Source organism: Manacus candei, unplaced genomic scaffold, assembly GCF_025592945.1.
Source record: "Manacus candei isolate 608988 ecotype Guabito, Panama unplaced genomic scaffold, ASM2559294v1 h1tg000018l, whole genome shotgun sequence".
NCBI classification, from domain to species: domain Eukaryota; kingdom Metazoa; phylum Chordata; class Aves; order Passeriformes; family Pipridae; genus Manacus; species Manacus candei.
The window spans coordinates 17,660,092-17,676,719 of NW_026138066.1; the positions used below are offsets into that span (position 1 = coordinate 17,660,092).

General features: G+C 39.3%; 1 protein-coding gene across 3 annotated transcripts in view; it reads right to left on the bottom strand.

The window, feature by feature from the left end:
- Window positions 1–1,795: 1,795 nt before the first annotated feature.
- The window catches only part of DCP1B (decapping mRNA 1B), a 44,052-nt gene continuing 29,219 nt past the window's right edge, over window positions 1,796–16,628 (bottom strand). For 2 of the 3 annotated variants that reach the window (XM_051784953.1, XM_051784956.1), the window contains exons 6-9: window positions 13,119–13,247; window positions 11,539–12,369; window positions 4,819–5,067; window positions 1,797–3,033 (exon numbers count right to left, since the gene is read on the bottom strand). In XM_051784953.1, the coding sequence (XP_051640913.1) occupies window positions 2,953–3,033; window positions 4,819–5,067; window positions 11,539–12,369; window positions 13,119–13,247 (1,290 nt within the window). In that variant the 3' untranslated portion in view covers window positions 1,797–2,952. Of the gene's footprint in view, window positions 3,034–4,818; window positions 5,068–11,538; window positions 12,370–13,118; window positions 13,248–16,628 lie in introns of all 3 variants that reach the window. The other variant, XM_051784955.1, reaches the window with a different exon arrangement.

A 16,628-nucleotide genomic window follows, 5' to 3' on the forward strand; every position in this document is an offset into this window, starting at 1 on the left:
ATACACAGACACTAAAAATATTACATATACATTCTGTGGAATCATTTAAAGCAGTTAATGTGATCCTTACATACTTTCCAATTTTCTGCTTGCTACCTTTTTTCCTTATACAGGTAAAAAACCAGGCCCAAAGTAAGGCAATCCCAACTGCTGCACCCTTTTCTTCTCAAAAGGCCTTGTTACCTTAAGAGCTCCAACCATGTAGTAAAAAAATAAAATAAAATAGACTGTTCACAACTACTGTATTCAGAGGGGATCTATCAAACCCAAAATAACCTTTTTGGTGTCACACACAGATCTGGCTGCACAGAGACAGCACCAGCTGATACAAACCTGCTAAAAATCCACAAGGCAGAGATTAGGTTTTCAGTATTAAGTGAGAATCCTCCAGGTTTCCACAGTACTGGAAGTCTCTGACTATATTTCTGGAAAAAGCCTTTTTCTGAGACAGATACTTCAGTTTGTAGTAGAAAGAAGAGAGAAAGGGGCACAGCTCAGTTTTACACTCCACACTCAGTCTTCAATTCCCAAATGGACCTGAAGAAGTAGATCCTGCCATCTGAGATGGAAACCTAAACATGAAGTTTGTCTTTATTTCTCAACAGAATTCTCTCACTACTCCTCTTCTGTTCCTTCTCATAAAATTCAGTTTCTTTCTGAGTTTGTTCTATTCTCTTATCGCTGTTGTTCTAGGTAAGCATGACAGTGAGCTAAAACAGCACCTCCCTTCTTTAGCAGCTACTTTCCACAAGAGGCAAGTTTATGGCTCATGAACAATCTCAGAAATCCCTTACAGCATAATACAGTGAGAGCAATCCAACTCTGCCAGGGGTACTTGGTGTAGATGTAACCAGAAGAGAGGGCAGTGAAAAGAAACCCTGAATTAGCTCAATCCTTGTCTGCTTTAAGCCTCAGCTTGTCAAGTGTAATGCCAAAACTACAGTTGTCACAGGCATCAAGAGTTAACAGATGTTTTAAAAAATATGCCTTTAATTTTTGTAAATTGCTCTGAAAAGCAATAAATAAAGAGGTTTTTAAAATTTCTACTTGCCTTTTTGTAAATAAAAATGTTTCCCCCATGAGTAGAAAACCTATCACAATCACAGCTTGAAATGCTTAAGGATTATTTTTAGCCACCAATTAAAGAAGTTCTATATGTCAAATGAGGTATTAACTATGTGTCCCCATCATCTTTAAATTGCACTCTCAGATAATCCAACATCACAGACACCAATTAGGCATGTATTTAGTTTCAAACCCTTTTGTGTAAACTGCAATTTCTTCCACACCAGTTCATTCAGAAATAATACCAATTAACTCAGTAGAATCCCACAAATTATATGGCCACATAAATGACAAAAGCTGCAGGATTAGAATTAGGCCTTGCTATCTCTGAAGTCTGCTTTTCCTGGTATCTGCTCAGCATGTTCATTTCACTGAATCTGCAAGATTTGTAAGCAGTTTGGTAATAAAATGGAACTAGAGTAGGACTTGCTGTCTGCCAGTTACTTAGTGAAGGGAAAGTCTGGCAGCTTTGTGGGCACGAGTCTCTTGAGGTTATTGGCTTATGTTAATAAAGAAAATAGCTCTTGACTTTATTTTTTACTATTGATTTAGAGCCTTTCCCAAAGAAAGAGAGTAAATTCCCCCCCATCCTTGCATGGGTATGGGGGCAGGAGCAACTGTTTGAATCATTACAACTGCACTAATTGAAACCTGCAGCCAAATTTACATGAAGAACTTTCACAGATGAGGCTAATGAGTTGTGCCTACATCAATGCCCACAGTAAAGAAGATTGTAGAATCACTCATGGCTTGCAGTTTGGGTTCTCTGTGCCCACAAAAGAAATGCCTCTTCAGCAACAACTGTGTGTTCCTAAAGTGTAGTAAACTGGCACTTCAGCAGCAGATGCTAGTGAAAAATTATTTCAGTCATTTATTCTAATTGATTTAAGATCTCATGTGTCTTCTTGACAAGCATAAAAACCTTTTAAAGTCATACAAACAAGAGACCCAGCAATCCTAAATACATAGTCCATGGTACAATAAAATGAACTCAACACACAGTAGGGATTATCCTTTTTATTTTCTTAAGAAATGGATCAATGAAATCACTGTGCTCCAGGAACACACTAAAAAAAATTTAATAGGATTTTTACACCAGGTAGCCTTCCCCTTAGCAAATTTTCACATTGCTTATAATAATGCAGATTGGGCCTGGAATAATAGAAACATGAATCCAGTGCAACCCCAGAGCTATGTGATAGCAAGTACATTCACAAACCCACCCCCCCCACAATTCCTCAGAACACCTGCAGAATCCCACTTCTACACCTAGCTAAAAATAGTCTTGTCAAAATAGAAAAAGATTTTTCTACAAAAATTTGGGGGGAAGTCATGACACTTCATCTAAACTGCTTTGCAGACAACTAAGTACGATGATCAATCTTCCCGAGACTTTCCGTTCCATGATTTCACCCGGATTTTCACCCGTTCCTAAAAATAGTCCAACATTGCCACCATGTGGTCAGGGATGGGCACGTTCACCGGGACAGCTGCACAGGACGGCTCAGGGAAAACCCAGGACAAAAATGCCCAGTCAATGAATGACCACACTGCAAGTAAAAAAAGGGAAACTGGATCCCGAGAACTGAGTCCTTATGCAGGGAAACCAATTCTAAGCGTGGATCAAGATTAAGAAAAATAATTTAAGATATTTTGTGATTAAGTCTCCAGTATTGTGACGTTCCCCTTGCTAAAGGCACAATCCATTTCCACTCTTTTTTTCCTCAGTACAGCATGTCTTTGCCAACGTGCAAAATCCACGTGTATGCAACATGCCCAAGACCATTCACTTCTTCAAACATAAACATACTTGAAAATTTCGAAATCTTTTTTTCCTGGAGTTCAGGAAGCAATGGAAATTGAATTAAAAAAAAAAAAAATCATCTTTCACATAGACTTCTTCATTGCTGCCTTTCTCACACTGAAGAGATACGCTTCGTAAATAATATTTAAGAAGTTGTCATCATTCTGAAAAAAACAAAACAGGTAGTTGTTAGCTGGATAGGCACTTGGAGTAAAGAGATTAGAAGGTCATTTATTCCATTTTATGGACCAGATACTTTTCAGCCTTACTCTGTTTTAAAGAGCCAGCCATAGGAAGGCTATTTCCTTTACATAAAAATATGTATTATTTCCCAGCCTTGCCAGCAGCCTTACAAGAACTGGATGTGACTGTATCCCAGCAAGTAGCAATGAGGACACAGAGAATAGGTTTTCCAGACTTATCATGGATTTATTCTTGCATGATAACCCAGTGACAATACAACCCTGTAATTCCTTCTCTTTACCAGCACTGACCTAGGGATTTCCTTAAACTGTGTCCTCCATCAGGTCAGTCAGAATTCCAAGCACGTCTAAAGGAACAGAGAAACACCCTGGGTCTTGTTCCTACACTAAATCCTTGCATCTTGTTTACCTCTTTTAGGCTTAACACTCCTAACAGATGCTGCTCCTTTTGCTCTGCTGCTTAACTTTTTTCCTTCTGAAGAACAATTTGCAAGAATGAGTCAACCCACATTAAGAAAGAATATTATAAGTAGCTCACATAAACATATGAGGATAATTACAATCAAGATGATATTTATGGAAAATCAGGAGCATCCAAGATTGTTGTTTTATATAATGGAAAATGACAGCTAACAAATTGGCAGTAAATAATTTCCAGGTAACTCAGTTAATCCTAACTACCACCAAGAAAAGCAGGGTTAAATATATATTTTACAAGTACAGAGTTACAGAGGGTAAAACCCAATTTTCCTTGACTAGTTTCCTTTTTAATTTTCTATATACTATCCAGATAGTCAAAGTATGTAAAGATAGGATAATGAGATTTTGTTTTTAATCCCAAAATAAAAATACAGGCAAAAATGAGAAAAGCCTCTAATTTGTTAAAGATACTATTTTCTTTCTGGATCTATAATATAAATAGCATTTTAAGCAACTTCAACATTACAATAACAACTTCTGATTTTATTCCAAAGCCATACAGGCACATAGTTTTGGCCTACAAAGTAGACCCTTAACCTGTGTCTCTGTGTCTTGTGTTTTGTAGCTAGGTCTTTAGTTATGTAATGTCTCCTCAACTTCTACTCCTCAGATATTCATCACATGGCAAGTTAAGGAAAAAAAATATTCATAATTATGCATCATCCCAGAGCAGCAAGCAAGCATCTCATAATGTTGTTAATGCTTTGTCACAATTAAACCTGAAAAACTGCAGCAAAAGGAATTTTATTCACTGTCATCCTCCAGTCCAAATGCTAAGCTGAACTAGTATATATTCATGTTATCTAACCCATAGTTTAAAGTTGCTCACACTCATCCTGCAATTTTAATTTCCCTTTTGAATTCCTCTTGCTGCTTATACGCATCTCTGAAATTTTTGGCAGCTGGGATAATCACCCACTATTTATCCTTAGCTAAAAATATAATAGATATCTCTCTGGCTCATAGGCTGACCTTACAAAGCTTTCATTCATTTTGTTCTTTTCCATCAAAATTATTATCTTTCCTGAACCCAAAATCAGACACATTAATCAAAATGCAGTTGAACCACCAGTGTGCAAGCAGAAGCTCTCACATCCCCAGCCTATGTCATGGTGCCTTGTTATTAGGCAGCCACAGGGAGCACAACTTCCAACATATATTTTAATTATTCATTCAGCCTCTAGACACACACAACTGATCAGAGGTGCTTATACCAAAATGGGCATCCGGATTTTATGCAAAGTGGGAGAACCCCTGGCACTTTACCTGGATCAGGTGTAGAAGTGTTTCCTGCAGCTGCATCTTTGTCATGGAGGTGCTGCTGGCCACAGCTGGCTCTGGGGTTGGCAGGGGCAGGAGAAGGTTGGCAGAGCTGGCAGCAGGGTCTTGGCTGGCCCCTGCCAACCGCCCACTGTCACTGGCTTTTGGTGGAGCAGGTGTGGACTGAGTGAACACCATCGGGGACATCAGCAGGGTGGGAGTCACAGTGGCAGGAATGCGCTGAGGTGAGATTACCTGCCCATACAAAAATAAAGTCCTCAATTAAACCTATCCACTTCATTCTATGGGAATGGAGACAATGAAAACTGCAGAGAAGTTGGCAACAGGCACAAAGACTGCTGGATATGGACACACTGATGTAAAACTCCGGCTCAGAACCACCTATATGGTCTATTTTCAGATTAAAAGGTCTTCCATCCAATTTGAGATTGCAGCAATGGATTCAAGAGTGATTAAATCTATCTGATAGGCACATGATCTTAGGACAAGAGCATCTTATTACAGAAATCAGACCACTATTAAATATCAGTACTTAGAGAATGAAGCTGTAAAGTCTTCTACACAGGGACAGTAAGTAAGTTTAATCTTTGATAATATACTTACATGCAACTATTACTACTAAAGACTGATCTTTGCACCTTATACTAGAAAGTATTTTCCAATTAAAATTTTCACATTACTTTATAGATATATATATGCATGTATTTTATCTTCTCATTTTCTTAAGGAGAATGGAAAAAAAACAGAGACTAAGTGATTTATCTAAGAGTCACAGTGATATGGTGGCACTGCCAGAAACAGAACTCCTAACCAACACAGAGTTGCCAAAATCAAAATGACTCTCAAAGAGAATGAAAGCCTTGATGCTGCAGCAGTTCTGCAAGTTCACTCAGTATCCTAACTATGGCAACCTGCAAAGATGGGTGTCAAATAATTTTTAATTTCAAAATTTGCAACGCATCTTGGAGCTGTAAAACCTGTGGGATTAGCAAATGCTACCAGATGTAACATACAACATAACAGAAAGTTAATTCACTCAGTTTGCAGATATTAGACCTCTCTCCAGGTAATTCTAGTGATAAATCTTAATCCTAAACAACCATCTTCTTGCTATTCATGTATCCAACCTTCTGCTCAAAGAACAGAAAATACAAACTCATTGATATGAGCTCACCAAAGCTCCTTCCTTTTGAACTGGAACATGATTTATTGCTATTATATAAAGGTGAAAAGCTACTGAATCACTTCAGTCTGTGTCCTGGGTTACATTTCAGTTTTGAAGAAAAATTAAAATTAAGAAAATAAAACTGAGGCTGCTCCCCTAGGTATGCAAAACCACATAATTTAATATTAAAGAACATTCCTATTTTTGTAGCCTGTCTTACTCCTAGTTATGATCATTCTACCCAAGACATTCTTGAACAACATGAGATCAAAACATAAAAAGAAATAGAAAGAAATGAGGAGGACAGTTCTCATGCTGTTTTACAGAAAATTTAAGGAAGCAGAAAGCCTAGGGGTTAAGAAAGACTCATGGATATTAGAGAGCATGCAATATGCACCTAATGCAAAAACTTCCCCTACCTTTTCAATATTTACCCAGTTAGGTAAATATTGTTTCTGTTTCTCAAATAGAGAGCACTACTTCAAAACTCTTGACCTGCAGCTTTTTTCCAACCCCATGTCATGTAATCATAACAGTGATCATCAGGCCTTGTGTTACAAGCTCCTGAACGAGCAGAGCTTTCACTAACTTGCTGTAGGTTTGCTCCAAACAGTCAGGTAGTGCTTATGTTTGCTCACCTCTGCTTGAAAATCAACACTGAATTTAGAAGAAAACCAATGTGAGTCCAAAGTGACATCCCCCTGTGGAGCGAGACCTTCGGAGTGGGCACAGATGTTCTCCTGTATGTGAGAGGATTCTTCTCCTGCCTCTGGAAGACTGTCTATCCCCAGACACTTATCATAATTTCTGCTCTACTCATCCATGCTGCTGAAGCAACTTCTCTTTAATTTACCTCCAGCAAAATTGGCAGGGTTTGCTTAAACAGGATGACTCTCCCTAATGTGATTTAAAGAATGGATATACAAACTGCTCTGCAAGGGCAGAAACCTCCCGCAAAGGGAAGGTTGGGAGCAGCTGGAGGAGATAATCTGTCCCTCTGACATGGCTGAATCTACCACAGACTATGTCAGACCCAGATAACACATCCCTCGAAATCAAAAGACATTTTTTTCTACAGTCCAAGGCAAATAAACAAAACCTGAGACAAACTGCCCTCTTAGTAACATGCAGTGCCTCCTGTCAAACATGTACACACGCTGTGGTTTAAAAGACATGTGAAGAATTATGTCTTTTCAGCATAGAAACGCTTTTGGTAGGACTTGCCAAGCATATGGAAACTATATGGAATGAACAATATTGCCATCTACTGGTGACACAGCCAACATCTACAGGTCAGTGCAGAACTTCAAACATCTAGGTCAGAAGAACAGAAAACATACATCTCTTTTTTTCAGTGGATAGCATTTGTGTCTCTACACAATATTAAAATGAATTTTTTGCTAAGTGTTCACCCTCAAAACTTCTCTCATCTAACAAACTTTTACATAAACCACATGGGTTGTTTTTTGGTTTTTCTTTTTTAATATAAAGGAAAATTTTCATTTCAGATTCAGTTCAGATCTCCTTGAGTCACTGGGACAAATGACACCCACCAAAAAATGGGATGCTGATCTTGACATTAATTGCAATTCCTATAACACCATACTTTTGCAGAAAGCACTGAAAATGCTCTGTAAGGACATTAACAGCCTTTGGACCAATCTTACAGCTTTGAGTCACAAGTCATAACAGCCTTTCCAAAATTCTGTTGATCAACTTCTTTCCCACAGAACCTAACCTGAGCTGCTTGTTCACCCGGCCTCTACTAAATTATCTCCAGCTTTATCAGGTCAACACCTAAATCTCTGAGTCACAAAGAGTAGGAGTCTACCATCAGCTGTGCAGCAATGAAGTAAGAACAATGAGAAAGGTGCAAAACAATTGCTGCAGTATATAGTATTCCTCCTCTGAAGCCCAAGTGCTCCCTAAGATATCAGTCTGATATTCTGTGTGGCTGCTGGCAGATAGATGACATGGTAGCTGGCAAATTCACATAACACCATGAGCTAAGGAATGCACCAGATCTCCTGTAATGCAAACTGATACCTCTGTTGCTCCTGCGTGAGCAGAATCCCACGGGCACCAAGTGCTCCTCTGGAACATGGGAACATCAACACCCAGTGGGTGCTGTGAGCCTCCAACAGTTTTTAGTGGCATTACTTAAAACTGAGAACATCTAATCTAAGAATGGCTCAAGAACTTTACATGCAGTTAATTAAAATAAAGCTGGTTACAATGCTAACACGGTTTTGTCTTTCAAGTTCAATTTAGAATATTTAATTGATGTTTAGCTACAGAATCTTAAATTAATTTTTGAAACAAGTTTAATGCACCTATTTGCATTCCTCCTGTGCATTTACAATCTCCTACTGGAACTGCAGTCAGGACAAAGGAGAGGCAATGCTGTGATGCTCACACCAAGGATTCAAGATACCATGCACATACTCAGACGATGTAAGGCTATGTACAAAATACACTCTTGACAGAAAAATGCTCCAGGAAATGAGAAAAATGAGCTGCAGGAGAAGCGGCCTTCTGCAGAAAAGATAAATTTATGTCTGGGTTTTTGTAAGCACTTTTAAAACCATAATTCTGATTAACATAAACACTTAAGCACGCATGTATCTATAATCAGGATAACACATGCCTAACACTAAACATATCCTTAAAAGCCCACTGCAGATTAATGCTTTTTTATTGTATCTTAAGCACACGTTACTCACTGTCTGCATAAGGAAGACTTCACAGAATAGGGCTGGCTCCAGACCAGACTGAATGCTTCCAAGTATTATTCTTCGGCTTTTGCTTTTTTCTTCTTTTCTTTTTTTTTTTTCCCCCTCTTATTTTTTTTGGTAACTGGCCTCTTCCTTTCCATGTGGGAGATCACAGTTCTTATACCATATGGAGATGCAGCAGAAGCCAATTTAAACTTGGACTTGTAATGTGTCAATTGTGGAAAAGACTATTGCTTTCATTTTCTTAGTGCTGCTGATGGATTTAGGGTGTTCCTTTAATATGATTTTTCCAACAACAGACACTGTCCAGATACCTCTCTATTTCTGTCAGACTTTTTCGGATTTGCTCTTTCTGCATGCTGAAGTGTAGCAGAAGAGGCAATACCAAGAGACAAATAATTACAGAGAACAAACCTTTTGCAGCGTTTGTTGTCAGAATCTGCTTTGATCAATTCTGCATGAGCATGTGCAGATGTATTTGTGCCAATTCAATCTCACTCCAATGTCTACTCTGCAGGCATGGCAGCACTTAAAGCCTCTGCTCTACTGCAAGGATAAGATTATAAAGATTAAGGTTGGTTTTAAAAGTTGTTTTTTATCTTCCAGGTTTTTTTTCCAAAGGAGGCATATTTCATGTGGCTAATTCATGGCTTCCAGAGGAACACAGGCTCGCTCCTTCATTTTTAGCCTCCCTGCCTTTGCTTTTTTGGCAATCTGCTGCATGTGAAAGAGGCCATTCCTTCCAGACTGCAGAGCTTTAGGTGTCCTAAACAACAATTAGTCATGCTTTCATTATCATTTCAGTCTATGCATTAAATCTCAAAAGCAACACTAAATGTGTAGGAAGAGCTGCATCTAATAGTGTTTCGATGGCAGCTGTGGCTGTGTCAGCCTGTGAAGCCCCTCCTAGACAGTCTCAATCTCCTTGGTCTGCTCACAGCCACAGAAAAGGAGACTGAGAGTCTCAGTTGCTTCCTTTTTTTTTTTTTTTTAAGGTAAACTTGCAGCAATAATCACAGTGAATGAGACTTGGTCCAGAGAAGATTTTTCTTTTCTCACAAGCTAGTGTTCTATCCAAACTCAAGCAGTAAAATTGTTGTAATTGCATTATGTCAGACCTCAGTAATTGCCTTTCAATATTGCAACTAATGCTGGCATCGTTTTCTTTTTCATATATACACAAAGTCATTAGCCATAGCAGCATCTATGGGGATTTTTAATTTGAAAAAACATATCAGCATATTTCCTTTTTTCTTATTTATGCCTAATGAGTGGCACTTGCCTCATTTCACTTTTACCTTCAAAGTAGGAATGTCTGAGGTCCTTATGCTATCAGTACATGTACCAGTGAATCAGACAACTTCTTAGATTGAAAGCAGGCAAGTTCCATTCCCAGTGAAAACAAGTGAATTTTTGTGACTCTGGATCTTCTTTTTATTCTTTAGTTCTCCACTGGAAAGTCAGAGTTACCATCTGTAAGCAACCGATTCTGAATAATTTTAATGACTAATCCCCAAAAAACTCTTTCACACAGAGATTCAAAATCATGCTGCATTAATTAAGAGAAGAAAAATAATGATGGCTATTTGCTACATCAAATTCATCTTCCTCTGACCTCTCTCATGGAATTAGAAAACTTGACCTGTCACAGACTTAGTGACAGATGTGGCCCTTATATTGTTAAATGACTGTTTCAGCCTCTTCACATATAGAACAACTTTCTAGTATGGGGAGGATTCTTGGAGCACATTGAAGTATTCTGTAGTCTTTCATTCAGGTTTTGATAGAAATAGAAAAATAGAATAAAATAGAACAATGGAATAGTTGCAATAGAAAAGCAGCTTCTGAACTTTACACTGAAAAGGGGAATGCTTTTTCAATTTGTTAAGTAACTTCCAGACTCAAATACAAGTCATACTCCAATACAACACAAGTCTAGTGGAAGGTCTGTCCACAATAAAGGAAGCTGAAAAGAGCTTAGATGCATCCCTAAACAGGACATGTAAAGACATTCTAGTGTAGAAGATCCTTTAGAAATGTCCAGGATAGGACATTTTGCAATTGCATGTGCTGCTCTTCTGAAGACCAGAAAAAAGTACTCATGAGAGAGATACAGTCTCTTGACATCTGAATTTTTTAAGACATCAATCTGACTTTTAGGATCAAAACCACCAGAATTATGGGGATTTGCTTTTTTGATGGCATTTAGGTACAAGACCTTTTTTCAAAATAATAGATAGCAAACAAAAAAGAATAGTTAATGAATAGCTAGAAGTAACAGGTGTGGTACAAGATAACTAATTCACCAATATACAAACACTTCAGAAAGCTGCTGTTAGAAAACAAGGGACCTTTTAAGCATCTTTAGCAACTGGAATACAGAAGAATGCATATCTACAGAGAGAAAGCTATAACTAATTTTGTAGAAAAAATTATTAAACCCAAAATATTACACTCATTAACCAGCAATGACACACAACAGCCTGAGACTAAATATGGGAACTGAAAAGTAGGTGACTTTTCAAAGGGCCTCTGGAAAAACCCAACCCTGCAGTATTTTTTGGTCATCCCTGATATGCAAGAGATGTGGCATTCAGTACTTAAAACACCTCATTTTGGTAAATCAGAACTTACCTGACGTTGTTAAAGTATCACCTGCAAAATGAAAGACGTGCAACATGTGGTAAGACAGTCACAAGAATACGCTGGCCAAAATGAAGCAAAGACTAACATAATAAATCATCAAGTTTAAAAGACTGCACGAATTTTGTTTATTTATTTATAATTTTTAAAGTTCCCATTTACCTGAAAGAGTGCACTCTGTTTTTCTGTACCCGGTGCCTTTTCTATCCAGGACTCCAGTGGTTTCAGTGTATTTGTAGTCTGAGTAACAACAGGAAACTTAGCTGCCAACGTCGGTCTGCTGGACACATGCAACTGTTGCTCTTGTTGCACTATCTGGAGTTTTTTCAGTAACTCTTGAGGTGAAATCACCCCAGAATTGGCTGCTTGATTGCCAGAGAGAGAAAGTGGCTGTCTGGGCAGTTTGGATTGTTCTTTACCAAGTGTCTGAGCCTCTAAAGCCTGGCCCGGTAGGGACCCGTTGAAGTACACCAAAGGTGGCTGGCTCATGTTATTGCCCGTGGCTGCCGGTGCTCCCACAGCAGCAGGAGTCCTGCTGAACACGGCAGCCGTCGAGTTCACAGGTGCTGTCGCACCGGGGTCCATTTTTGTCACTGCCCCTGACTGACTCTGCAATTTCTGCAGCAAGCTCTGAGCGCCGGCAGCGTCCTGAACCACGTGAGACGCCGCGACACCGTGAGAAGTCACAGGTTGGAAGAGTCCTGTGAAAGTCTCCCCCGCGGGGTGGATGCTGCCGTTTTCGCAGAGCCGGTTCTCGGGGAACTCGGCGAGGGGGTGAAGGTCTGTCCCGCGCACCATCAGCTTCTGAATGGCGGGGCAGAGCTGCTTCTCCGCAGAGGGCGACTGCCCGCCGGGCTCCTCGTAGGACAGCGAACGTACCACACCCTGCCTGGCGGGAAGGTTCTCCTGCTGCTGCTTGTTAAGTGGTTCTGAGACATCCTGCTTTCCAAACAGCGCTGTCAGAGACAAGTGCTGTGGTTCAGGATCCGCATTCTGTGAGGGGACAAAGGACAAGAGTAAGCGTAGTTCCCTCACGCCTAAGTTGCATTAAGTGGTGACAGTATTTAGCCAGCGGTATTCAAGGAAAAGCTGAGAAAACTGCTATGCTCTTTTTTCCCCAAGAGGGTTTTTAATAGTTTTGTCACATAGGAAGGGCAAGAAGACTGCTGCCAAGCTGCTAATGTGGGAGAAAAATCACTGAATCTGAGATATAGCAGTGGCTTTGCTTTAAATATCATGAGAGAGCATCTTCTCTTTCAGCCATCAGTGCAATATTAGTAAGAGACAGAAATCTGCCTGTGTATGAAGTAGGGCTGCTTCTTGTGCATCTGCTGGTCACAGCTGAATTCAGTTTTTAGGATTTGGCAGTGTGATTTGGCTTGAAGATATATTGAGACTTTTCTTTATTTAGATTCAGTGATTTTACCTAAAGAAAAAACAATAAACACAAAAGCTGTGGTCCAGCAATTGACCAGATAAACTTGTGATCAAAGAAGCATCTAAAATTTGAAAGACTAATATTTCTTTGTGGCATCAGGATAGCACGTCTGTAATTCACGTGCTTCCACATCGTACGGTGGGGGTTGGGGAGCTTTTATAAAACAGATTAGTTGTGCATTAAAATCATTCCTTACAGTGGTTCCACCTCAGATTCCTGCACTGACCTTCCCACTGAAATAAATATTCCTACAGGGTTATTTGATTACAGCAGCCCCAGTCAGAAAACACACAGCACATTTTACCTTGCTTTGCTGAGAGAGGCGTTGCTGCTGGTTTTCACTGGGCTTCACTGGAATCGGTTTGATTAGGTTGGGGTTGTTATAGATTGCAGAGGAACTGGTTATTTGTTTTGGCTCTGAGCAGGTCTTACACTGCAACAGAAAAGAAGTATTTTTAGTAGGTGTGACAATATCTTTTCCCCATAGTTCGCAACTGTAGTAAAATACAGACATAAACAGGTATTCAGTAACCAAAAATGCTAATTGCAGCACTGACTATGAAGTATCATGCTACTGGAAAAACTATAACAACTGCAACCTAATTTTCTAGAACCACGAGGCATGTGAAAAATGAGCACTTGATTCCAACATTTCCCTAGTATGAGACTTCCCTCTAATTTAAATCTCAGTACTTTTTTTGATCTTCTGCTTTTCCTGCACTTAACAGAACATAAAATAATTTTTAAAAGCACTTTAGAAACCAAGCAACAGACATGCTTTTCCTGCATCAATAGGCAGCTAGAAGTAGTTCAGATCCATAAAGGATAAATGTGCCTATAAAGAACACTTAAAATGCGTTTTTTAAAGAGCAGAATTATAACTCAAACTCTTTCACATAAATCTTCAGTTTGTGGGAACTTGGAGGATGCATATATCTGCACAGAAAATTAATGAAAGATTTAATCAGTTTGTAAAATCAGTATGTTTTCTTATTAAATATGACAATATTAATAACAAATTTATAAAAAGATGGGCAGAGACAAATAACTAAAAGTGATCAGGGACATGGAATAACTGTCCTATGAAAAGGGTAAGATTTAATTCAGAGAAAACCCACAGAAAATGTTGCATGAAAGAGATAGAAAAGGAAAAGGTGAATAAGATGCTCCTATTTACATTGTAAAATATAAGAATATAGTCAATGAAACTAAAAAAATTTGGGTATACAAAGAATACTACTGTCAGTAGAAAAGAAAACAGTATATTGGAAGTCATTGTCACTTGATACAATTGAAACCAAAAAACTGGAAAGACTTTGAGAAGAATTATCTAACAAAAAGTTAATTCTATCCAACAATAATATTCACAGTTAATTATCTGAATTTGATGGGCTCTAAATTTTACACTGCAGGACAAATGGCTGGGTGAGGAATGATCAATTTTGGTTTCTCATTCTTTCCTCCAAAAAGCCCAGTCTTGTGTGTTACTGGGAACAGAATTCTGGGCTGGGCAGACTATGTGGACACACAGCAGAGTCACTGCCAGAGTCACTGCCAGTGTTCTTTCCAGAACTTTCTGAGACAAACTCCTTGGCTCCCTAGGCTAGGTGAGAAAATAACCCCCACTCTCAAATATACAAAACTCATCATTAAATTGATTTCTGACACCTACTACAGCAATAAACAAAGACATGCTGGTGCCAGGCCTGCTCAGTAAAGCAGAACCAGAGTTCTCCTGGGGACTTAAGGGGCTCTAGGAGGTCCTGAATGCTTCCTCTGCAACATTTGTCCTCAGGAATGCCAGGCCCCTGAGGCTGGTGAGAAAGTCTGGAGTGATGAAGACTCACTTGGTGGGGGAGGATGAGGACAGGCAGCATGAAGCCCATATTTGATCTATGCTAAAACAAGCGAAGACGATTTTGTTTTTCAGATTGGACAGATCCTACATGATACTACATAGACCAAAACTGCACTTCAGCAAGGTTAAATAGCTTTTTTCTCCCAAACTGTTCTCTTTCTAATGATGCTGCTTTTTCTTCAACATACCTCCTTCTTATTGCTATTTTTCAGCATAACCCACATAAGCTTTTTCTTTAACACGGTGGATAACATACTCTTGAATATTTCACAATGAGTTCTGCAGAACTTAAATAATATCCTTATTTCCTCAGGATATTTTAAAAGGCTTAATTCTTCAGAAACCATAAATACCTTAGATTCCACTGTCATGCTCTGCATGATCACAGAACTAAGCATATAAAAATGAGGCAAGAGGCAGCAGAGTTTATCAGAGTTAACATTATATAAGCATTTTTCAGACCAAATTCCTCAGCAAAATGAACATCAGTATACACAAAGGCCTATAGAGAATGACATTGACCTGACTTGGTATCATTGCTGTGATTTAATAACATGGCTACTAGGCTGGTATCAAACACAGAGTAGTACATTGAAGAGAAAAAAAAGTCTATGATGATTTCAAAAGAATCTGTGACTGTTGGAGCTCAGAATATAAGGCCATTTTGGCAGATGGGGAGCATGGCCTTGCTGATGAGTAAGTTAGGAGCACTAGCATGACATTTTAAGCAACTGTCAGGTAGACAGGTAAAGGAGGTACCAGATGTCATCATCAACAAACAGAAAAAAGCAGCATGAAAGAAATGTCACCATGCTCTTTAGTGATAGAACTCATCAGCTACAACATTTGACTTTGTCTTGTTCAAAACCATGCTCCTACAAAGGATGCATAAGAAATCAAAAGGTTCTAAGATCAAGCCAAAGAAAGGCTCGGCAACATTGGAACAACACGTGGTGAACGCGAATCAAAAAGCGCAAGAACATCACTGAGGATGTTTTGGTGAGTTTGGTACAGGCAGAGGCACTTGAGGAAAGCAGCTGCTCTGTGTTGTGAGATGTCACAGTCCACCTGTACAGCATGAAGTTCAAACTGAACAGGACACAGCCAAAGGAAACATGATGGATAAGCACGGAAGCTCAGCACCGCAGTTCTCCTGAGGCAAATACCACGTCACAGCCCAATCTTATGCTCTGCAGAGAAAACCTGACATTGAGACATGTGAGCTACAAAGAACTGACAAGAACAAGGAGGAGATGCTAGAAGGTCTGGTACAAGGAAAGAATATCAGCCACAGCTTGATGGAACTTAGAAGAGCTTTGTGAATTGATGTCTGCACTGAAAGAAAGAAAGTGGGCTTTGAAGTCAGAGCTTGAGTGCAGACCTAAAAGGCCGTGGAAAGTGAGGATTTCTACCTACCTGATGTAGTGCAGCCACAAAATGACATTAATGAACAGTCACATGAAGGTGTACAGGGTGCTCAGCAGAACAGAGTAACTAAAGAGGATAAGAACTGTCTCCCAGAAGAGCAGTAGCAGCAAGGCTTTCCAGTCAAAGCCCTGCTCAAGTGAGACACATGGAACCACTTCAGACTATTTAAGCACAGTAATGTCAACTTTGCATCATCCAGGCTGCCTATGGCAGTGCTCTCAGGGAAGCCAGACCTTCTGTATCCTACCATCAAGTCTTTCACACAGTCAATAAACCAAAAGCTAAGACACCTGAAAACTTTGAAACTATATTCCTGTTTGGTCAGGGCAGTACCAGTGGAACATTTTGCTTAAAACCAGTGAAGATGCAGGCAAAGAACAGAAACAGAAGTCCAGAGGTCATGCTTGCACACTACCAGAAATTATGTTCTCATCAAATGGTTGTGTCCTTAGTAAAGAAGGAAGGTTCAGTTATATTGGACACATCAAGTAGACAAAGGACATCCACTTAATTTGACCTTTACTGAAT